This window comes from Indicator indicator, chromosome 14 (assembly GCF_027791375.1).
Source record: "Indicator indicator isolate 239-I01 chromosome 14, UM_Iind_1.1, whole genome shotgun sequence".
NCBI classification, from domain to species: Eukaryota; Metazoa; Chordata; class Aves; order Piciformes; family Indicatoridae; genus Indicator; species Indicator indicator.
The window spans coordinates 20,354,796-20,379,475 of NC_072023.1; the positions used below are offsets into that span (position 1 = coordinate 20,354,796).

A 24,680-nucleotide genomic window follows, 5' to 3' on the forward strand; every position below is an offset into this window, starting at 1 on the left:
AGGGAAGACCACATTTTTTTCAACCAAGGCTACATATCAAAGTATTGCTCTCTCTCTTTCTCTCTTTCCCTTGCAGGTGCTGAGATGCTCTGTCAAACAAAGGCAGCAGGACTTGCACCCTGACTCTGGCTGGAAATGTTTTTTTCACAAGAAAGTAACAAAATCCTTCAGTAAGCAGGTTATGAGCCTTTTGTGTCAGCCTTCCTTTTTATATCCAGAGTCCAGTGTATTGACACCTCCTTGACCTCATGAGCCTGGAATAATAGCTTAAATCTACTGCAGGCTGTAACATTTTTCCTGGCATTGTGGTTTCCTTGTAATTCTCTTAACCTGTCCCCTGGAATTAGCTCTTATTTTCAGATGAAACAGGTATATTTTGCCTCATTAAATATGTTTTCAAAGGTTACAGCTTTTGGATTAAAAAAAAAAAAAATCCAAAGCCCTTTAAAGTTGCCACAGGAAATTCTGTGTACACCAAGTGATGTTAATAAAATATCATCTGGACAAAACAGCTGAAAGACAAGCAGAATTAGACACTTGCAATTACTTTCCCTGGCAAAACTCTAGATTTCAGTAGTTAGATATGGGCATTAATTCCTTCAGGTCCCACAGGTCATTTCCATGACTGTATCTGGATGTGTCAAAAGCATTTGAAAATGCAGTTGTAAGACAAGACCAAGCAAAGAGTCACAATCAGTTTTGCTAGATGCAGAATCTCTGCCTCCAGTAAACATCACTTTGTTTTGGAAAGAAAAAACAGTCCCATTCTTTTCCCTTCATTTGCTGCAATCACTGCCAACTGTCATTACAGACAACTTAATCAGAACAGCTCAGTGTTTTGCTCTAACATGTCTATTAACCATATCCCACTGAGCCTTGAGCATCTATTGTAAAGCATCAACTGGAGAATTCAACCACTGTTGTGAAATGGTATGCAAGTACACATCCTTTTATTTAAAGTAGTAACAATTGTCAAGCTCTGAATGAGGCAAATATTATGAATACAAACCAACAGATATACAAAAGCAGCTTTGAGCTAAAGGCCTGAGTCAAGAACGTTTTAAGGTGCATGAAAACACAGATGAATGTTTTGCCTGCCCGATGAACACCTCCCAGAACAGTGAAGACTGAACACTACAGGTACAGAGGATTTGCTGTAGTCATAGGGGTAACGCTATTGTGTGAGTGCCCTCTGCTGGACAACACGTGGCATAGCAACAAAGGCATACAACCAAAATTCAGTGTGTTTGTAGAAACAGAATTGTCAGGGCTGGAAGGGACTTCAAGATTTCTTATGTTTCATTGTCACTTAACTTAAAAAAAAAAATCAGTTTTTAATAGAATTCCACAACTCTGGGATTTAAAAAACAGTTATTTTCTTTATGGCAACATATTTATAGTTTTAAGCAGGCAACAAATTTTTCAGCTGAGCTAAGATAAAATGCTTTTTAGAAAAATTCTGCTGCTATCAATCTTGTGATGGGAAATTGTTGTGATGATTCATTCAGATAAGATGGGAATGTTTGGCTTAAAGGCTTGGTTTCACTGTGAATCTGTGAATTCTGCCTGAATTTGGCATAATCAGAAAGCTGCTGTTAGCCTTGAGTTTGCCATTCCCGTGGCAGTCTACCACATGGATCTGTGTACAGGACACCATCACATTTTGCAAGCCCTTGACAAGTGGCTGTCCTGTCAGCAGTCATCTTCTGACCTCTTCAGAAACTGCAGACTGGCTGTGTCAGAAAGGAAGGTTTTCCTTTATCTACTGATCACTTGGTTCAGTTCGTCCAACTTGTTCTCTTTGCTGCTGATAGCCAGGTACATGCAAGGCACTTTCATACTTGTATGTTAGTTCTCCTTGTTGCATATCATAGGTTTGCTTTTGGGTTTACCTTCTGAGCAGTGTTATTATTTAGTTATTCAGAACATTGTGAAAGTTGTTTCTAAAAGAAGCTGTCCTGGTTCATGTGGCACTAATCTGAATGGCCTTCTAAATACTTGATTCATTCTCTGCATCAGAAGAACCTGGCAAATGCTCTTTGATTTTGCAGTTATCTTCTTTATTCAGAGAAGCATCTTCTCTTCCTCCATTCTCCACAGGCCTGGAATTCTTATTTTGATAGTTTTTCTTTATCAATATATAAAAAACAACTGCAACCAAGTAGGAAGGACCTCTTAACACTGCTGGTAAGCCAAGGTAGATATACCTGTGTGATGGAGCATAGAAAATAGTTCCAGGCATCAAAGTTTTCGAAGACACTGAAGAAAACCACCCTGATGGATTTTGAAGGATTCCACATACACTAAATAATTGTAAGGGAAATATTAAGACTTGTTCTATATGAATGGTACCACAAACTGGACATTTTTTGCTTGCAAAAATGTCTGTTCAAGAATTGATAATATTTTCAATTATCAAAATAGTTGCAAAATGAAATTTCATTTGTCTTCCTTTTGCTTCTTAAGATGTTTGGATCACTTTAAGGCCTTAGAATTTTTAGGGCTAAAAACAAACAGAGATCACCGGAGTATGTAAAAATAACAAACACATCAGAAGTGGCCAAGGGTTGGGTTAAATAGCAAAATCTCTGGAATATTCCTCTTGGAGACTGATAGTGTTTGTGTTTAACCAATGCCTTCAGCTTGGCAAGAAGATTTTCTTTCCTTTATTTTTCTCTCAAACTTGACCGATGCACAAAGTCAGCATTCTTGCCAGTACAAACAAGCTCTCTGTAAATAAGGTAAATTTGGATAGCTTTCCTCTTGATGGTGAATCATACAATCCTAGGCCTTTTAAGTTACTCAAAGAGTATTAGAAATTCATTCCAGAATTATCTGTCATTAATATTGAATGACTTTTTTCTGCACTTCGTAACAACTGACTTAAAACTTAGGATTTAACTGAAGATTTCTCAATTTCAAAAATTCTGGACTGACCTAAATCTGAGTCCAGAGTTAGTATCACACCATGGTTATTGATCAGTGGCTTTACACACTACATTATAACAGAACAAACTGTGCCTGCTGGCAGAGAGAAAATGCATGAGGCTTTTTGTTCCTTAATTTGCTTTACCTGAATGCATCAGAGTTGTACAGCCTGCAAGCTCCTCGCTTCCCACAGCTTGTACTTCCCCATTTCAAACATGTCTTGTCTATCAGTGCACCAAAGTAAACTGGTGCTGGAATCCCAGCTGCAAGGAAATAAGCAAAAATGCCATAAGAGATTACAGGAAAACACATCTTTTTAGAAGTCAGCCTTATATTTTCTTAGTGGCATTGTTACATGCTGCAATAGTGGCAATAGACAGATTGGACTGTGAGGAGTTTTCCCTTTCATTTATCAAAGTAATTGTAAGATGGAACACCCTCTCTGTACCATGGGGATCATCAGTCCCCAGGAAATGTGATCTGAGAGGTTTGACCAGGCTTGTAGTTGTGCAAATTTGGGTTTTCAATCATGGCTTCCAGTGCATGCTAAGCTACTGCAAAGGGAAAGCTGGACAGGTTGTGCATTTGAAGCACTGAACTGGGGCATAATTCCTTCTTCTATGCGTAGTCTAAATTATCCACACCAGCTTCATATCTATCTGATAGCAGCTGACAGCCCCTTCTGCCTGAAGATACAGGACAAGTTATACAGGAATATGCTTTTCAAAAGTATTTGTGAAATTCTTAGTGTGACCTGGCCAGTTCTAGCCTTGCTGAAGTCAAGGCAGGTATTAATTTCAGAGCAATACAGGTTTCGACATGTACAGGACCACATTTCCCATTAGTTTTGGAGCATCCTACAGGAGCATCCTGCATTCTTATGCAGGAAATAATTGATTTTGTAAAAATGGGTATTATATCAGCCTGTTCTGCTCTAGGGTTCTTGTGAGAGTCCAGACTCAGCAATCTGTCTATAAAGGTCTGTATAGTACAATAACCAAGTCAGGGTATGATGGGACAATTTCTCATTTTGGAGGTTCCCTAAGACAAGAAGACAGGAGCACATTAGACTTGATCTCCAAGGCACTGTGGAGAAATGCCATCTTTTGAATCAACGACAGTGACTTTAGCCCTTCTTGCAGTAGGAGGAGCGTGCCAGCTCAATGTGCTGACACAGAAGCCTATAGAAGGTGGGGAGGTTCCTTTTTCATAATGCCTTTTTAAAATTTCCTCTGGCCAAAATTGTTCCAAGAATCCCATTGACACTGCTTGTCCTAAGAGTGGAGAAGAAATTCTGCCCTTCTGCTGTGTGATGCAAACAGTAGAAGAGGACAAAGTTTAGACACCTCTTCTGTCATCACAATCCTGAGTAGAGATTACAACACTAACCTAGTTTTGATTGCAGTCATCTGTAAGCAGCTGCTGTTTTTTTAAGCATTCATAGCAAGCCTAGGTGTCTTGTCTCTTCAGACACATTTATTTACATTTCTGAAATGCAGATATCCTTATTCCATTGAGAAAGCACAAAAGGAAACACAGAGGTGTTTTCTTGCCTCTTCAGGCATCTTAATCAACCACCTCTTTAGCAACTCTCAAATATAAAAGAAAAAAAAAAAGAAAAAAGAAAAAAGAGCATTGCAGCATGGTTAAAGGGAATTGAAAGCTAAGCTGTCCTCACTAGGAAAGTGAAATTTCAACATGGAGAAAACACTCTGCTATGAGCAGAGTTGTATTTGTGTTGAATGAAGTCCTACTGGAGCATGTCTTTTGATCTTACTTGCAGCGTTGTGTTTCAGTGACCCATTGGTTGGATCATAGGTTTGAAACTTTCAAGTGTTTAGAAATTCAATACTTTCATTTTGTTTAGAAACTCTCACTGTTTTGGCACACCAGGCTCTGAAAGAGTAACAATCAGCAGTCAAAGGTTTTCAGGGCTGTGTTAGCTGATTTCCCAATGAACTCCTGGCTGAATATTGAACCATCAGGAAATCAACAGCTATTTCAAGTATACATATGGTTCACAAACCGTGATTGCATTGGTGTGGTTTAAAGCCATATGAGCAAGCATCTCAGTTAGAATGAGTTCTCTTACCTAGCACTCTCATAATCAGTGTGTATAGACCAACTGCAAGAGATTTCAACTCTGGCTGAACACATCTGAAAGAAAGAGGAATAAGTGTGAAGTATTTTCCTACCTAGTGCTTAGACATGTCTGTTATTCTCTGAATTTAACACTCTTACTGACAGAAAGACAAGCTTTGGAAGGAGAGTGCTTCTTACATATGTTAAGTGGCATGAAAAAGGTGAATTAAGCTATTGTTTTCCATCCCATCACATAGCTCCTGGGAAGTTCATTCACTAAGCATAATTAAAGAAGTGAAATTTTAAAGTCATAATCACAGTCTATCCTAGTTTTAGTGAAATGGGCTCTGCAGCTTCCTTAACTCCCTGGCACATATTTTCCTCCCTTGATGGGATGTATGAGCAGGAATAAATCATACAAGCAATCGAGCCCCGAGTTGGAGCGCCAAAAAATAAAAAGTGTATCGGTGTGAGCTGAAATTCCCCCCCCACCGACAATAACCAGGCTAGCTCAGTCTGGAAGCAAATGAAAAGCTGTATTTACAAGCAGATGAAATGCAATGAATATGTACAAATATACAAAATTCACAACATTTACAAATATATACAATCAACAGAAAAACACACCCAAGCTCCCTTTGCTTCCCCCCAAGGGGACCCTCCCAAAGGGGGCCTCCCTCTCCCAGGAGCTTCCCCCCCCGACCCCCCTGGACAGAGAAGCAGAGTTTAGTTAGAGCAGAAAGTTGTTAACTTAGCTGCCAAGGTCAGTACGTGTTATCTTCAGCCAGAAGAGAAGAAGAAACAGCAGCCAGACAGCCCAGCAACTGCCCCCACTGCCGAACACAGAATGTGCAGAGTGCCTACTTTGTTTTGGGTAATAGTTCTTAAACATTTCTATCTATCCAATGGAAGTGTTTAGAACAATCGTTATTTTGCTTTCTTACACCCAATAGTGACTTATTTACATTCTTTCACTTTCTCTGTTTTTGAACTTTGCAAGGAAAAATTAAAAAGACAGTTTCAAACCATCACAGATGTACCTTCCTTACTTGATGGAAAATATCATATTGCTGTAAGACAGAAATGCTGCAGGCAGCTGCGTTATTGTGGCATCTTTCTATCCTTGAATGACATTTCTCTGTACAATGCCACATCTTGAACTGTACAAAGCAACCTGGCAATATGCCCATCTGTTCCATGGAGAACCACACTACAAGCATCAGTAAAGGGCCCTGATCTTGAATCCATTAGACATCCAGCCTCTGCCATGTCCTTACAAGAGTTAACATGGCCAACACTTTGAAAAACATCTCACAGAGAAGGATGAGGAAGGGAGGGGAGGTCTGTGTTCTGTGCTCATTTAGGAGGACCTAATGCCCTTAAATCATTGAAATTGCCACTAATGTGTTTTTCTACTGGATGAGATTTCTCTCCAGGTTACTGAAAAGTATGTGCTAATTTGTACGTATGGTTCCAAATCACATCCTGGTATGCCTGGATGTGTACCTCAACAGACATGAGCAAAGAAGCCTCAGACTGAGCCCTCAGATGTCCTGAATTTCCACACATCTGACAAGAACAACCTGTTGGGCAATCTCCCATCCAGAAGCCCTGACAAATGCATGGCATATTCAGAATCCATACAGCCACAATATCCAAACAGAGAAAGAGGATGTGTGCTGGAAAACCTGGATGTAGGAAAAGCGTAAGATAAACCATTTTGCAGCAGCTGGAAGCTGACACATTTGATCCAACTTAAAGACAGCAGGAAAGTGAGCTTTGATGTCAACAGCTACAAACATAGGAGACATGACAAAACTCATTAAGGAAAGAGTGCTATGCTGCAAGAGAGTCTACTTCTCATGTGAGATGGAGAGAAAGCTAAACATATTTTTGATTTCCTCATTGTAAAACCTCAGCCTTTGGTAGACAGTTTTACTCACCTAAACATAATCATGTATGCTGGAGTGCCTCCCAATGCATAAAAAAAGCCACCTATGACTTGTATGACTGTATAATAAATAAACATCCTTGAACAATCCTCACTTTTTGGACATTGCCCCACTGTGGCAGAGTTATTTCCTGTCCATAAACTACTGGCTTCAAGACAGCTGCAGTTATGGAAGACCTGGAAGACATAGAATCACAGAATCAACCAGGCTGAAAAAGACCTCAGAGATCACCAAGTCCAGCCTATTACCTAATACCTAACACCTCCTGACAACTAAACCATGGCTCCAAGTGCAACATCCAATCTTTTTTTGAACACCTCTAGGGAGGGTGACTCCACCACCTCCCTGGACAGCACATCCCACTGACCAATTCCTCTTTCTGTGAAGAATTTTCTCCTCACCTCGACCCTAAACCTCCCCTGGTGCAGCTTGAGACTGTGTCCTCTTGTTCTGGTGCTAGGTGCCTGGGAGGAGACCAGCCCCCACCTGGCTACAATCTCCTTTCAGGTAGTTGTAGAGAGCAATAAGGTCTCCCCTGAGTCTCCACTTCTCCAGGCTAAACAACCACAGCTCCCTCAGCCTCTCCTCATGGGGCTTGTCCTCCAGACCTCTCACCAGCCTTGTTGCCCTTCTCTGGACACATTCAAGTCTCTCAATGTCCTTCTTAAACTGAGAAGCCCAGAACTGGACACAGTACTCAAGGTGTGGTCTAACCAGTGCTGAGCACAAGGCAGAATGACTTCCCTGCTCCTGCTGGCCACAGTATTCCTGATGCAGGCCAGGATGCCATTGGCCTTCTTGGCCACCTGGGCACACTGCTGACTCATGTTCAGCCAGCTGTTAGCCAGTGCTCCCCATGTGCCTTTCCACCTGGCTGCTCTCCAGCCACTCTGACCCCAGCCTGTAGCTCTGCATGGGGTTGTTGTGGCCAAAGTGCAGCACCTGGCACTTGGACTTGTTGAATGCCATCATGTTGGGCTCCACCATCTGTCCAGCCTATCAAGGTCCCTCTGCAGAGCCCTCCTACCCTCCAACAGATCAACACCTGCTCCCAGCTTGGTGTCGTCTACAAACTTAGTAATGGTGGACTCTATTTTCTCATCCAGATCATCAATAAAGATATTAAGCAGGATAGGGCCCAGCACTGATCCCTGGGGGACACCACTAGTGACAGGCTGCCAGCTGGCAATGACACCATTCACCACCACTCTCTGGGCTCGGCCCTCCAGTCAGTTCCTAACCCAGCACAGTGCTGCTGTCCAAGCCATGGGCTCACAGCTTGGCCAGCAGTTTGCTGTGGGGAACGGTGTCAAAGGCCTTGCTGAAGTCCAGGTAGACTACAGGAAGCAGATTGGTAGGACAGTGCTCATGCAATGGGGAATCTTGCCTTTTGACACAGGTAGAACCTGAAGCCTTCCTAGGTACCCCTTTCCTATCTCCTTTGCCTTTCTTGAGGTAATGGGCAGCAGCTTCTTTACTTTCTTACAGCTTAGACTTGGAAGGGATATTCTGTGCCAGCACGCTTTGCTAGTGGGCAGAACAATGCTTTTTGGAAGCAAAGCCCTGAGATCAGCAGTAGACATGCTGGTATCTCAGGAACAACAGCTTTTAATCACAGCTTCAGGAGCTTGAGGATGTGCTGAGGTAAGGGGAACTCTGAGCTACAAACCTTAACCTATACACAGACAGTATAGGTTGTGTGGGAAACACTAGTCACAGATTCATAGATTGCATTGAATTGGAAGGGACCCTCAAAGGTCATCTTGTCCAGTCCCACTGCAGTGGGCAGGGACACCTCCAAATAGATCAGGCTGCCCAGGGCCACTCAAGTCTGCCCTTGAATGTTTCCAGGGATGGGGCCTCAACCACATCTTTTCAGTGTTTTACCACTCTCATTGTAAAGAACTTCTTCCTTACGTTCAACCTAAGTCTACCCTGCTCCAGTTTCAAACCATTGCCCCTCATCCTATCACTGGAGCCCTTGCAAACAGTCCTTACCTAGACTTCCTTGTAGGTCCCCTTCAGATATTGAAATATAGCTCTAAGCTCTGCCTGGAGTCTTCTCTTTTCCAGGCTGAACATCTCCAATTCTTTCAGCCTGTCTTTTTAGGAGAGGTGCTCCAGCCCTCTGATCATTTTCATGGTCCTCCTCTGCAGTCACTCCAGCAGGTGCGTGTCTCCCTTGTGTTGGGGGCTCCAGAGCTGGACACAGTACTCCAAGTGAGGTCACACCAAGCAGAGCAGAGTGGCAGAATCACCTCTCCTGACCTGCTGGCTATGCTTCTTTTGATGAAGCCCAGGATGCCATTGACCTTCTGGGCTACAAGTGCACATTGTTGGCTCATGTCCAGCTTCTCCTCCACCAGCACTCTCAAGTCCTTTTCTGCAGGGTTGCTCTCAATTTCATCATCCCCCAGCTGGTGTTGATATCAAGGGTTGCCCTGACCTAGATGCAGGACCTTGCACTTTGCCTTACTGAACCTCAAGAGATTCTCCCCAGTGCACCTCTCCAGCTTTTCCCGGTCTCTCTGGCTGGCTTCCCATCTTTCAGTCTTATCAACTGCACCACTCGGCTTGGTATCATCTACAAACCTGACTGCTCCTCAGTAACTTTAGTTTTCCTTAAATGCATTGTACTACTAAATCCTAGATGCTAGCAGAAAACCCTCAGAACCGGAGGCAGGATCTTACTGTGTTCTTTCCGTGTCCCACCGACGTCCTGCACCCAGCTAGACAGGGCGAAATGTAGGTGACTCCATTGTCTCCACACACAGGATCCCACGCATTAGGGGCACATTTGCAGTCAGAGTTGCACTCAGAAAATATGTTGTTCCCATGGTATGGAATGGGGTTGCTTGGAAGTGAAGTTCAGAAAGTGAAGTTCAGAAAGGTGTAAGAATTTTTTAATTCAGTGCTGAGGTCAGTGTAGTCCCTTCTGTGTGACAATGCAGCTGTCCTGAAACCCACCACATGTTCACAGGACATACATTTTTCTCACACAGAATCATAGAATGGTCAGGGTTGGAAGGGACCTCCAAAGGTCATCTAGTCCAACCCCATCTGCAAGAAGCAGGGGCATCCTCAATTAGTTCAGGTTGTCTATGAGTCTCTACAGTATTGATCTGCATTGATCTTTTTGTTGTGCATCCTACTTGCACTGATATTAAAGTGATTGCTGTACTATAAATAAGCTTAAAACAAATAAAGATGTTGTTACTGATTTTAGCCTGCAGGTTTCAACAGAAAAGAAAAAGGAAAAGTTGAGAGGTCTTGAGAGGTCATCTAGACTACCCCCTAACTAGAACTAGCACACTAGAATGTAGAACTAGCAACAGCTGACACAGTCTTGTCAAGAACATCTTTAGCTGTGTGATGAAAATGCACCAATGATAGAAACTGTATTTCCTGGTCTCCATAGTAAAAAATACTCCTCTCTTGAAGCCTAGCCTAACTTTTCCTAGAGCATATGGAGAATGCATTATTCCCTTTTACAGAGTCACACTATCCATGAGGTACTCTGAGCAGGTTGGACATGAGCCAGTGACAACTCAAATGCTAGTGTGTTCCTGAGCCCCCTGGACAGCCAGATCCTAATACCCATTCCCCGTACTGCTACTGTCACTCCAAGAAAAAATAAGAACCTGTAACTTAAGCCCTGGTTCTCTCCTGAGAGGAAAGAGCATCTTCAGAAGGTATAAAAACTTAATTTTGGTTTCCATCAGGCCGAGAGTCTAGAACATTGCAGTCTTTCCATCTCTGGGCAGGATATGCTACCAATGCTTCACCTGTTTACTGAATGCACTTTGCTAGAAAATTGCTGCTGGTGTAGAGATAGCACTGTGTGAAACAGTAATATCACCCCCCACACAGACAAACAACCTGTATTAGGAATGATGTGATTTTGCTAATGTATTTCTAATTAATCTTTAGCCAGTGTTGTGCTGTGGCAGGCCTAGCCAACAAACCTATCACAATGACACGTGGTAGTAGTCACTTTCACTTAAGCACTTCAAAAGCATATTCCTCTTTCAGCCTTAATGTCGTAGTACATTTTTTGTAACTATTGCTGCCATGGAGGAAAACTTTTCTTCATTTCATACTCACCCTTCATAAGACACTGTCATCCCTGCTACCACATGGTTTTCACAGCCAACAAAAAAGTGCAAGAGAGCAGTGACGTAGCCCACAAATGACATGCTAAATGCAAATTTGGTTGCTCCAGTGATGCTCATTTTGTACTTTTTCATTATGAGCCCTCCTAGGAAAATCCCAACACTTACAGGAGGTAAGGATGTCATTCCTAAAAGAAATTATAGAAAAGGAATGTCAAAATAGAAGAGTCACAAAGGGTTTAAGAGCTAAATTCTATCCTCAAGGTGATGCCCGTGGCTGCTTTATATGATATTATGATGACTCCTGGTGGCTTTGGCTTTGTGCTCAGTCTAATCTCTATTCTCAGCATATGCTATTTCTGAGGTGTCTAGTCCTCAAAACACACTCCCATTGCAAGGCACTTGCAGATGTGGCAGCAACTGAAACTCCCACACCACATCCATTGCATATTTGGAGTGCCATTGATGATATAACTAGAATAAAATATGATAGGCCTTTGATCATATAATACAAAATAATTTTATGGTATAACAACATAATAATAATATAATATTGCATAATATAACATATTATAATATAATATAATACATATAATATAGCATAACATAACATAATGTAACATAACATAACATAACATGACATAACATAAATTTAGCCTGGTCTCATAGGTACCAAAACTGTAGTTTATATGCTGCCTCTATATAATTTGAGCTCAGGAGAGACCACCATTTACATCAGCCTGTTCTGCCAGGAATTCAGATCCAGAAAAAGCATGCCAGAACTTATCCCCATGCAGAATTTATAGCATGAACAGTCTTTGCACAGCATAACTCACCTATTAGAAAGTTAGATTTCGAAGCAGACTGGTCATACTGTTGCTCCATGTACTTTGGTTTGTAAGTCAAGAAACCAATAAAGCTACTGAACTGTAACAGTGAGCAACACAAAAATGTAAAGTACATTCGATTACTCAATACTTTTTTCAGGGAGGTATAGAAATCTGAAAGAAAGGGACATAGGAGTTGGCTTTGAAAGATGCATGGCATAATTACTGGTGAGCAGTCTACAAAACTTAGGGGAAATCCTTCTCTCAGCTGTTCAAATGCAAGTCATACTGATCTGCATTTGCATGTGAGTATCTGAAAGCAAAATCATATTCTTAAGAAATACCAGAGACTGAAATACAGAAAAGAATTCTAAAAAATGGGTTAAGGCCTAGGTGCTGTAGTGAGACCTGCACATGAAAGCTAACGAGCTGCACATATCAAAGACTTCTTTTAGCTTATATCAAATTATCATGGGCTCAAGGCTAAGTAAAAGCTGCTTTCTGCAGATGTCCGGTGTCTTCCACTGGGGTCTACACAGACACAGGAGAATCTGACTATTGATGCAAAGTCATCTTTTCCCACCATCTTTCCACCCTTTTCACAGCCTAAGAATTGCACAACCAGAGGTGGTACTCAAGCCTGCTGTGTTTCCCTCATGTGCCAATGTGCTTCAGATTCTCCATGATCTGTATGATGATCAGATCGATAATTTGGCTTTCCATATTGCAGAATCAGCCTTCTAATATTTTCTTTAGTTCCTGACTCAAAAACCATTTTCCACTGTTCAAATTTCTCCAAGCACAAAATTTTAGAGGCAAGTGATGATGCCTTACAGGTGATGCATGCAGAGCTTCACAGTCTGCAACAAGCTCTTTGACTTTTAATAATCTTTAGTGGCCCCTTGCTTTCCAGGGGATAGCTAACTGGTTTAGACTGAATTTCAGGGGAGGCAATGTTTTTTTGGAGGCAATTTTTTTTTGCAGAGCTATTACTTTCCTACTGTATGTTGTGCCTGTTGCTTCTCAAATTTATACAATATGTAAAGCACTTGCCTTTCAACATTACTGAACACTTCCTTGACTTAAGTTTTGCAGGAGGAAGAGTCTTCCTTATGGTGCCCGTGTTTTCCAAGAGGCCATGGACAGTTTTGTCATTATTGGCTTCCTCTGGCTTCTTCAGACTCTTTGGCAGGAAGCAAAATGGAATTGCAGATAGGAAACTGGTTACTCCAGCTATCAAAAATCCAAGCCACCATGCACCCACCCAGCGGGAATCCTGTGGGGTGATAGTGATGTTTTCTACAATGGAGGGAAACAGATATGAGTTACCCAAATGAACATTCCCACCCTTTATATGCTAAAATAGCTACATTTGCCAACGTCTGACTGTCAGTAGTACCAGAATCACAGAATACATCTCCTTGGAAGAGACCTCAAAGATTATCTAGTCCAGCCCTCAACCCAGCACTGAAGGGTTGACACTAAGCTGTGTCCCTAAGCACCTGGTCCACACAGTGCTTGAACACCTGCAGGGACAGTGACTCCACCACTGCCCTGGGCAGATCATTCCAATGTTTGAGAACTCTTTCAGTGAAGAAATGTTTCCTAATATCCAGCCTAAATCTCCCCTGGCACAGCTTCTAACCATTTCTTCTAGTTCTGTCACTTGACATGAAGGAGAAGATGCTGTGCCCCTCCTCGTTCCAACCTCCCTTCAAGGCAGTTGTAGATAGCGATGAGGTCTCCCCTTAGCCTCCTCCTCTCAGACTGAACAACCCCAGCTGAATGTTCCAGGCCCTTCATGAGCCCCATTTTCCTTCTCTGGACAAGTTCCAGCACCTCAATATTCTTCCTGTAGTGAGGGGCCCAGAACTGAACACAATACTTGAGGTCTGGCCTGACCAGTGCTGAGTACAGGGGGGAGATTGATCTAATCTGATGGGTGAACAATCAATCTAAGGAGAGACTGTTCATGCAGTGAAAGCATCAGTAATCATATCCTGAATGGTGCTATGTTTCATCTACCTTTTTACATCTTATGCTGACTATCATTTTGTGGCATGCAGGTCACGATCCAACACATAGGAAACCAAAATGCATGGCCCCAAGCACAAGGATCCATTTTGGGTTGATAGATTTCTACTGAGACCACCTTCTGATAACCTGAACTGTGTAGGTTGCTGTTGAGCACATGGATATTCTTTGTGTCACCAGCAAGATGAACCATGGCTTTAAACTTTGTATTGCAGGGAAGGTAAGAGCAGTACTTTTATGATTGTTACATGCTGGCATGTTTGATAGTGGAGCAACACTCTAACACTTCTCACTGCATGACCAGAGCTGACTCAGTTTCCTAATGCTTAAGAAGATTGAACCATTGGTTTAAGAAGGGGCAAAGACAAAACAGTTCTTTTGTCTAATTACATGATGCTGAACATCTGAAAACTTCTTGCTAGTAAACCAGGATTGTCCACTGCTGGACTTTTTTCTGGAGAAGCCTTCACCTGTCTGTACTGCATGACTCCCCATCAGGCTGATCTGAGAAATGGGGAGGTGGGCTGGAGAGGAAACACCACCTCAGAGGTGGCTCCTACCTCTTCCAGAGAAAGAGCATAGGGTGAAGAACCATGGCCAGCACTTAGGGGATTGCTCTTCTGCCTGTGCCATTTTGCAGATGTGAATACATAGATGTGTTTTCTTTTGATCTAAGTAAGTAGGGTCTGGCAAAAAGTGTACAATGTACTGCAAACACAACCTGAATTGTCAATAATGTAAAGCAGGCTGCCCAGGGCGGGTGTGGAATCTCCCTCTCTGGATGTGTTCCTGTGTGATTTGCTATAGGTGATTCTGCTCTAGCAGGGGGGTTGGACTGGATGATCTTTTGAGGTCTCTTCCAGCCCCTAACGTTCTGTGATTCTTTGATTCTGCAAAATACTCAGCTAAAAGGGTAGATAATCCACCAAAGCTGTACAACTGCTACCTTAGCAGAATCCTTTCACTAAGATCCCAGTTTAGTAAAACATCTGTAGACTGTGAGAGTTCTTGGTACTAGTTTTTAAAGCTAAACATATATTTTTAACCTTTTAATCCCAAAGCACAGTTCTAAAATACGTTCCTTGTCTAATTTGCCTTTACCCAAAAAGCTTCTAATAATTTAATAAAATTATAATAAAGGACATAACAAAATTAAGGAAATAAATATTAGGAAAAAATTAAAATTGCATTAATGAAATTTATATAATAAAAGTATTTGAAACTGTGTGGAGTGTGTTATAAAACAGTATTACCTTACTTTCACTTTTCCCTCAATTTTGCTTACCTAAATCCACAAATCCAATATCCACATACAGTCTTGCACATAAAGACCCCAACATGAAACCAAACATTGGGCCCAACATGGCTATTGTGTGCAAACATGCTGAAAACAGAACAAAGCAGATGTTATTACATTTTAACCTTGGAAAGTTTTCTTCAGCAGAGGGTGATCAACCTCTCATACTACAAATCTCTCAGTTAACTTCATGTTGAGATTACCTACATACACAGGCACATCCTCTTCTCTAGCAAAATCATCAAGATAAGAGATGCCCAATGGTGTTATGGGTGTCTCACCAATCCCACGTAACATGTTTCCCAGTAAGATATATATCCACATATATGATGATGTTTCCTTCTCACAGCCTGCAGAAGAGAGGTCACATCTTTGTGATAGAATAGTTGCATGAGAAACAGTGATAAATCACAGGTGAAATTGTTATAGTTTAGTATACAAGGCATTAAGAGCATTTTCCTTATGGAAGATTAATAAAAGGCTGTTCATCTCATCATACCTTTTAATAATCTTTCAATAACACTGTCCTCCTCCAGCTTCACTGTATTGGGTTTATTAAAATAGATACAAGTATCACCCAGCAGAAAAAAATGTCCATGTGAAAAAAAAACAGGCAGATTGATATTGTCATAAAAGTATTACCTGGCATCAAAAACACAACCTTAACGTGAGAAATTTTCTGAGGCACAGCTTGGCTCTTCCTCTACATGGAAGTAGAGGAAAGAAAAATGTAAACCAGCTATATTCCTTCTGGCAAGCAAAGCCACAGAATTCTCCATTTATTTCCAATTAACTGTGCATTTTCATGTCCTATCATGCAATCTCTTCCACCTCCTCAGCTCCAAGTCCTGGGTAATTGAATCTGTTCAAACACAGTCTCAGCATCCCCTTCAGTGTTGGGGTTATTTTATTTAAACTTGGAAGTGAGAACATAGGAAACTGGGGGTCTGGATCCTTAGAATTTGTGTTTGCTGGGTGTTTCTTCTCCAAACAAATTCCAGACAGATAGAGACCAGAGTTATAAATCTAAGAGAGCTTCTTGTGTCAGGCGATGATTTACTCTGCTTGAAACCAAGAATAAAACTAGACTTTGCATTTGTACTTGTAGTTCCTTACCTGACTGGGAGGATTCCAACAAGGTTTCATTTACATCTTGATGTAGGGAACAGGGGCTTGTGCTTGAAGTTAGGCTGGATGAAGCACCTGTGTATGATGTTGTCTCATAGTTATAACTGAAAACACACAATAGTAGGTTTAGAAGCAGTGTTCACTAGGGAGATACTAGTGGAGTAGGACAGGAACCACTTGATGGCTGTTTCCCTAAAGAGAAAGGTATCTTTGTTTAAATATCAATACACAGTGATACTGAAGGAGCGAAAAAGAAGATTATTTAAGTATATTTGGGAAAGCCCTAAAATGAACAAATAAAACAGAAGACAAAACATTTTAAGCAGGAAAATCTGTAAGGACTTTGGAAAGTAATTCAGATAGGATTGAACTTTCAGTGTTAAAATTAAGGGTCAGGTCAAAGTGAGCTCAAGGAGAAAGAAGAAGAGCCCCCCTGGCTGTACGTGTAAGTCCCCTTTTTCATCTTAAATATGTATTTTGGGGTGGTAGGAGATGAAAGGAATGAGAAGTTATCCTCAGGTGGTACCTGTATGTCTGGTCATTGACACTGGCTTTAGAAAGAGCTGTTGTATAGCACAGGTGGATACAGTTAGTGGCTAAAGGGCACTCTTCAGCTGTATTCATAGAGGGCAGAGCAATGCTGGGAGGCAGCTGAGTAGTTAGGATGTGCGAAGCTGTTTAGCTGCTTTAGTGTGATCCTTTTCCCAGATATGAGCCCTGCTGAGGTGCAAAGTACAATTAGCTTAAGCAGGACAGCATGGTAAAGCATACATTCTGCTTCTGGGAACGGGGTTGGCTCTGTTAGACCAAGCAGGCTTATTTTTTAGGTTGGAACAAATAGCATTCATCAGGAGAGACAACGCAGAATAAAAATTCAGGCCCAGATTGGTAAAAAACTGTAGATGAGCAAGATACATAATTTGGCACAAGCAGTAGAAAACAGAAGTCTCGTGATAGTACAAGATTCACTATCACAATAAAAAGCATTCCTCAGATTTTTTTAAAATTATTTTTTTCTTTGCAGTAGTATTTCTTGTATACACTGTATATTGTATAGATAGTATACACAGCAGTATATGTTGTGGCCAAGAGAGCCAATGGGATCCTGGGATGCATCAAGAAGGGTGTGTCCAGCAGGTCTAGGGAAGTTCTTCTACCTCTCTACTCTGCCCTGCTGAGACCACACCTGCAATACTGTGCCCAGTTTTGGGCTCCCCAGTTCAAGAAAGACCTGCTGGAGAAAATCCAACAGAGAGCCATGAGGATGATTAGGGGAGTTGAGCATCTCCCCTGTGAAGAGAGACTGAGATCCCTGGGGCTATGTAGTCTTGAGAAGGGAAGACTGAGAGGGGATCTGATCAATGTAGATGAATATCTGAGGGGTGGGTGTCAAGTGGATGAGGCCAAGCTCTTTTTGGTGGTGCACACTAAGACGACAAAGAACAATGGATACAAACTTGAACATAGAACATAGAAGATTTCACCTCAACACGAGAAGTGATGGAGCACTGAAACAGGCTGGCCAGGCAGGTTGTGGAGTCTCCTTCTCTGGAGACTTTCAAAACCCACCTGGATGCATTCCTGTGCAGACTACCCTAAGTGATCCTGCTTTGGCAGGGGGGGTTGGACTCAATGATCTCTTGAGGTCCCTTCCAACCTCTAATATACTGTGATACTGTGAAAAGTGCAACAGAAATACATCTTACTGTCTATGCTATCATAGTACCGAAGCAACATGCAGTAACTCACTGAGCTTGGAGAATGTGCATAAAAATTAGCTTAATCAGCCACTGCAAATCAGTTTAACAAGCCGTAGGATTTGTAACAGGAAAAAATCTGGGACCAGTTCTACCAGCAATGATCCATCTGAAGGCTTTGGATGGAGCTGAAAGCCTGCTTTGTGTGAGGAGCAGCTGTTTGCCACAAGACAGCAAAATGTGTCATTTTACACAAGGCTCTGATTTCCTATTTCAAGAAATTATAGAATTATAGAGGCAGATTTCTTATAATGATCATCTTTGTGAGCTGGTTTCTTCAGCAAGCTCTGAATTTCATGTGAGAGTTACCTGTTACTATAAATAAATTCAAATTTCTGGCAGAGATGTCACTCAACATGAAGTCACCCTGTCAGAGACCCTGTTTAAAACAGCACAAACTTATTCTGGAAATTATATAGGAGGATTCTATATTCCACATACTTTTCCTGTGGTTCAAAATGGTTTGACTTTCCTGCCTACATGATGCTGACATCTCTGTTAGCAACCCATGCTATCAGATTTTCAGGTTAACTCTGACATTCCAAATATGGTCTTGCAGTTTGCCATTCAGGAAGAGTATATAATTCATTAAAGCTATAGCATCAGCATAATAACATAATAATGGTTGAAGAATAACATAATAATGGTTGAAGATTTTATATATATATAATATATAGAAAAAATATATTTTGTTTGAAATTTTGATAAGATTTTCATAGGTGTTTCCTCCTGGGGAAAAAATCCAACAAACTCTAATGAATTTGGAGAGTTATTTTCTTCCTTGACTTTTTTCTGACCAAGTCTGACAGAAAACCAAAGTACTGTGATTTTCCTATTTTTTTAAGAGTTGAGCTTTTACTTCAGAGAAGCCATATTTTTACAAACACATATAATGAACAGTGATGTGCATGTCAGGTGTGATATATTACATATTGAGGTGAGACTCTCTAAGTCTTTGGAAATCTAAGACTTAATATACGCCAAAGTTTCATTCAAAAACCAGAAAGAGTATCTAATTCCAATGTTTGGTTAGCCAAAATAATCCTGATTAGTACTTACTATCCCATGAAGAAATGAGGCATCGCTGTTAAAAGACTTCCCAAAGCCATAGTAAAGGATCCAATAGCTATTACTCTGGGCCTATGAAGTTGAGCTCCAAAGTAGCTTACCAATGCAATCACCAGCAAGTTACCTGGAAGGTAATGAACCAAAATTATTGCCAAATGCTGTGCCTCATGTTTCTCTGAGCAGTTCTCTGCGTGTTGTAGAATATGAATTACCCATCTCAAAGCTCCCATCGACAAAACCAACAGTGGAGGATGTCAGGTCGAACCTTCGCTCAATCTGAGTGATGGAGCTTTTCATAATTGTACCAGACATTGCTTTACTCAAGTAGCTGAAGGACAAAGCAGCAAGAAATGCCTGAGGAAAGAGTAAGACAGAAAATGGGAGGTAAAGGCAGGGAAACTGGTCAAAGAGGCATCCAATATGTTTCAAACTGTGTGCAATAATAACCGTCATGGTACATATTGGTTATTGAAACTGCAGTAAGGTGGTGTGTGTGAATTTTCATATATCCTAATGCTACAGGGTGGTCTCAGTAATGTCTGCTCCTGCTCTGGTTTTCCCTGCTGGAGAGGACTGGTGCTTTGTGCTACACTGAGAGTAGCTCCTTTAGGATTCAGGTTTGCAGTAGCCTGACTAGAAAGCCTGATCTTCCCTGAGTTGCTAACCAGAGGTTTTCCAAAGCAGAAATCCTACAGACCGTAGAACTTCAATTTGCCAAACAACTCACTGGGGATAACTTATCTTACTGACATGCTGAGGTTATATTTATGAAAACCTGAGGCCTGGCATTGGACAGTCCAAAAGGTGGGATTTCTAGGTGCTGCAGCAGCAATATAAAATTTGACAGAGGTACTATATCAAATCAGGTGTTTAATAGACCTAATTACTAAATTTACCTATATAAGTACTGATATACCTAATACCTAATTTACTGATACTAGTCCAACCTAAAATTAATCTTATCCCAAATGATCTTCTGTTTGAGCTACTTATGACTTACTTTAGGCCATTTCATAACAAATACAAATAAATCAAACATATAGATAGCCATGGCATCAAAATAAAGGCTTTATAGAATTTTTTATGATATCCCTGTGTGAAAGGTGATACAGACCAACTGAGTTCATCTCTATCTCAGATGATACATTTGGCAATGTGTGTATCATGGCTATGTTGCCTGTATATCATATACCTCATAAGGGAAAGCTTACTATTCTTCATAATTTCATAGTATTTTCCACCAACAAACACTGGCTTTTGCAAATAAAGATTTATTTGATAAAAAGGGTAAACAAAGTTTGTTTAAATATTAGCTAACTATTTCAACATTGTCTAAAAAACAAATAGACTTATTGCTGACTGGGTAAAGCAAAAGTAAATACAGATTTAGACTTTGCAATACTACCTATTGTAAGGAATTAAGCCAATACTGAAAATAAAATCTTGAAAACTGCTATATTTATACTCTTTTTGTCTAAGAGCAAAGAGAAAAACCTCACAAATGTGGGCTTTGTCCTGATATGTTTTGCATTTCCTGTGCTTGTCTAGCAAGAAGTCTGTGAGAACCACTTTTCTTACCTTGCAGCATCAGTGCTCTCAGGCTGAAATCACAAACTGCTGATAATCAGAGAAACAAACAAAAATGACTTGTGTGTTTTGGATTTGCAAATGCAATCTCCAGGCAAACCACAAAACATTTAATACAAAGGTGAGGGACAACAAGAATTTGTCTTTTGCTATCTCCATATTTTGTGTCTATTCAATTCTAATTGGCATAAAGTTAGATGTAAATCCACAGTTGTGCAGCATTGCTTTAATTCATGACAGCAAAATTAGTTTTATGAGTGTTCCAGAGAGGTGTATATGGGTAGCAAATATGAGTCTTATTAACTAAAAAATATAAAAACCTGACACTAGAGCCAAACTACTTGGGGTGTTTGAGAAGCTTGCAATTTTTTTCTCATTAATCTTTCATTTTACAGACTTTTTAATAGACAGAAATAAGTCCCTGATTGCAACTCCACTGAGCCTATGGAATTTAACCTGGGATTAAGCTGGCTGAAGAAGCAGTCAAAATATAAACCCAAACATATCACTGTCAAAAGAAATCTCACCCTATAGTACTTGCATCTCAGCCAGAAGGAATAATCACTAAGACTTTAACAAAAAAGCAAAATTCTCATTACTTCACTTGTTTTGTTTTGTCAGTTCTTCTTGTATGCTCTTGAAAGCTTGGATGCTTGTGAGAATCAGTAGCCCAGGATTACAGTTCTGGAATACAATTTACTTCACCCTACTTGGCCCTACAAGATTGGATGGTGACAGCGACCTCAAGACAACAGTGTATCATAGCCACCTATATTACAAGGCTGCAACTGGAGGTTGCTACCTTTCTCCAATGACCAAAAAGGTGACTTACCTATAAGCAATTTGAGAGTAAATATGTGAAATTAGGAATTTTTGTTATCTTTAGGACAAAGACAAGATCCAACCTTTCCCTGTACCTCCAGTGTGTATTCAGTTAAAGAAAAAATAAGGTGAAGACGAATGAAGTCATCGTCAATGAAGGACATTTCTTAGCATATGACAACAGTAATTTATGGTGATATTGATAAGGCACCAAACCTTCAAGCCAGTGCAACAGGAACTCTTCTTTTTGACTGGTAGATCTTTGTTTGTTTCATCATCCAAAGGCTGAGCAGCTTCTGTTTCTGGATTTGGGTCATGGACATTACTGGATTCACTTTCCACTGTCATGATTGATTTCTTTACCGAGTGATCTGAACCCAAAGAAAAGAAGAGTAAACAGAAAAGCAAATATGCAAAATTAGAATTGCTTAAAGGCCTTTCTGATGAAACAGTAGTTACAGGAAAATTCTGTGATGTTGGAACTGCATCTTTTTATTGGAAAGGTTTTGGCTTGGTGACTTGGGTGTTTCAAAGTGCTTATTTGTATAAATTCTGAAGTATCTTGTTTTGACATCTTTCTTTTCCAGTAAAACAGTCTTCACCCTCCCCACTGCTCCCCATTCCCCCTAATCCTTTTTACAATTTAGAATGACTTTTAATGCTAAAAGATAATTTCCTCAAAAGACCAAGAGACAGTCTTTGTCCAAAAATAAACTGCAAGAGTCAACAAACCTGTGCTGAAGCACAGGGAGTCCTAGTGCAGCTCTGAATTTGTGGGCCACATGATTTAGAAATCAATCTTTGGCAAGACCTCTGTAGTAACATTGTGCCAGCCAACTTACCCCTTCACACTGACCTGTTGGAAGCAATTCTTATTGACAAATTCTTTTAGCTACCTGACCTCCTATAAGGAGATTGTATGGGTTTTTCTTCTTGCAACAATACACAAGGTATCACTAGTCAGTTTCTGTTTGCAGAGTGCTGGGTATATCCCCTGATGTATGAAATTGTCTGCAACCCAGAAGTTCAGCAGAACTGCTCCAGCTCCCCTGGAAGGAGCAAACCCATAGCCATAGAGGGCAAATCTTTCAACTTCTATGATATATATTTTTTTATCATTGAAAGTCCTGATTCATGCTAAAGTTGCACTTGATTTTGTTGCAATGAATACTACAATACTCCACTTTGCAGTTATTAAAAACTACATTTCTGACAGAAGTAAGAAATTTGAAAGAATACTTCAATAAAAAGCTCTAAGAGAAGGCTATGCATCTATTTGCAAAGTTCGTTTAAAGAAAGAAAAACAAACTCTCTTCAGGTTTGCAGGTCATGGCACACAGTAAAACATGGAAGTATTTAAATTAATGGCATCAAGTCAGAACTTACAAGTCATAGCTCACAGGGACTTATTTATTTCGCCTTTCACTGTAGTCCTCTCATTTGAGAAAAGAGTGAAAAGGGTCTCAGGAGCTTCTCCATGCTTGACTGGAGATGAAAAATTTTGGATGAACTTTTCCAGTTCTGGAAAAAGTCCATGTGCAATTTGCAAATTGCTCTGCTACAGGCCATGTGGCAGAGCAACACTTGTCAGAGCATTGAAAGGGTAGGTGTTGCTCTAATGCATGGTGGTGAGGAACATTTCACTCACATGTAAGAAGGTTAATACCTGACAACTTTCAAGACAAACATGCAGAGAGAGATCTAAACAACTTAGGAGTTTTGTGGGTTTAATTTCATGAGAATGTCCTTAGGTACTACTGTTGGCATGAACCATTCCTTTGCTTTCCCACTGCTCACACCTGCTCCCCATATTCCTCACTCCTGTGAGTACCACTCCTTCTGTGGCTGTGCTGTAAGTCTGGGTCAGAACACACACTTAGGCAGCAGAAATCTTTTCCTTCCACTTGGCTCCTCATATAAGAAGTAGAGGAAAGAATTTCCTCAAGACTGTACAACTACCAACAGAAATGCTTGTGAAATTGTTAGTGCTCAAGGTAGTACCCAAGGTAGTAGCCAAATACTTTTGAGCATCTGATCCTCTGAAATTGATATGTCCCTTTGTAATCTCAAGATATTAGCTTCTACCAATTATCATACATTAAGGACTACAATACTTTGTTGGAGTACCATGATATTGCAGTACACAGGACTAAAGAAGTGTCTTTTTCCAGAAGGTACAACATGAGTTAAAATCTGAATTATGAGGAAAGAAACCCCCAAAGACAGGTATAAGAGGAAAAATTGAAAAAAGAAGGAAGGCAGTGAGGTATCCATACATGTAACTGAAGAAGCTTAGATATTAGCAGGCTATACCACTAAATGGTTCAGAAAAAGATTGTGAAGGCACAGGAATGGAGGACAATCAGTCTGAAAGTGTGAGCATCTTAAACAGTTGGAGGTGAACAGTAAAAAAGGGATCCAGAGGCAGAGGGTAGGGTATCAGGCTAAAAAAGATTTAAAAAGAGAAGAAAAATGAAGTAAAATCAATTTTCTGAGTAGCAAAAGCTGCTTGATGAACACAGAAAAGTGTGAAGGCAGCTAAATAGTGGTAGTTATTTGAGTCAGCACCACCAGTACTGAGCTCCTCCTGTGATCCAGGCAAAGGAAACCAGGGGTGACCAGCGTAGTGCGGACATCTTACCATTGCTTTGCCAAGGTGCTGCTTATGCTTAGAAGTATCTAAAGGGCAGTTGCTGAGAGCATGGGGCCAGTCTCTTCTCCATAGTGCTCAGTCACAGGACAAGGGACAAAAATGCAAATTAGAACACAGCAATTTCCACCTAAACATATGGAAAAACATCTTTGATCGTGGCAGAACACTGGAATAGGCTGTCCAGAGAGGATGTGGAATCTCCTTCTCTGGAGGCTTTCAAAACCTGCCTGATTGCATTCCTGTGCAATCTGCTCTAGCTGAACCTACTTTAGCAGGGCTTTGGCCTAGATGATCTCCAAAGGTCTCTTCCAACCCTACCACGCTGTGATTTTATGACACTGAAGATGGTGGCTCATTTGCTGGAAAAGATTGGGATGGGAGGAAAGGGAATGAAAAGCTGATGCAGCCTGTGTTGCAGTAAGCTATGTTCAAG

General features: G+C 40.8%; 1 protein-coding gene across 1 annotated transcript; it reads right to left on the reverse strand.

Moving 5' to 3' along the window:
* Positions 1-1,990: 1,990 nt before the first annotated feature.
* On the reverse strand, positions 1,991-21,942 carry LOC128971522 (solute carrier organic anion transporter family member 1C1-like). The gene is made up of 14 exons (XM_054387101.1): positions 21,811-21,942; positions 19,398-19,539; positions 19,177-19,309; positions 16,349-16,464; positions 15,436-15,582; positions 15,221-15,319; positions 12,955-13,200; positions 11,911-12,075; positions 11,067-11,262; positions 9,654-9,816; positions 6,954-7,138; positions 5,021-5,085; positions 3,074-3,191; positions 1,991-2,207 (listed from the first exon to the last, which is right to left on the reverse strand). Exons 1-14 carry the CDS (start codon positions 21,940-21,942, stop codon positions 1,991-1,993), a joined length of 2,124 nt encoding a protein of 707 aa, XP_054243076.1.
* Positions 21,943-24,680: the final 2,738 nt, after the last annotated feature.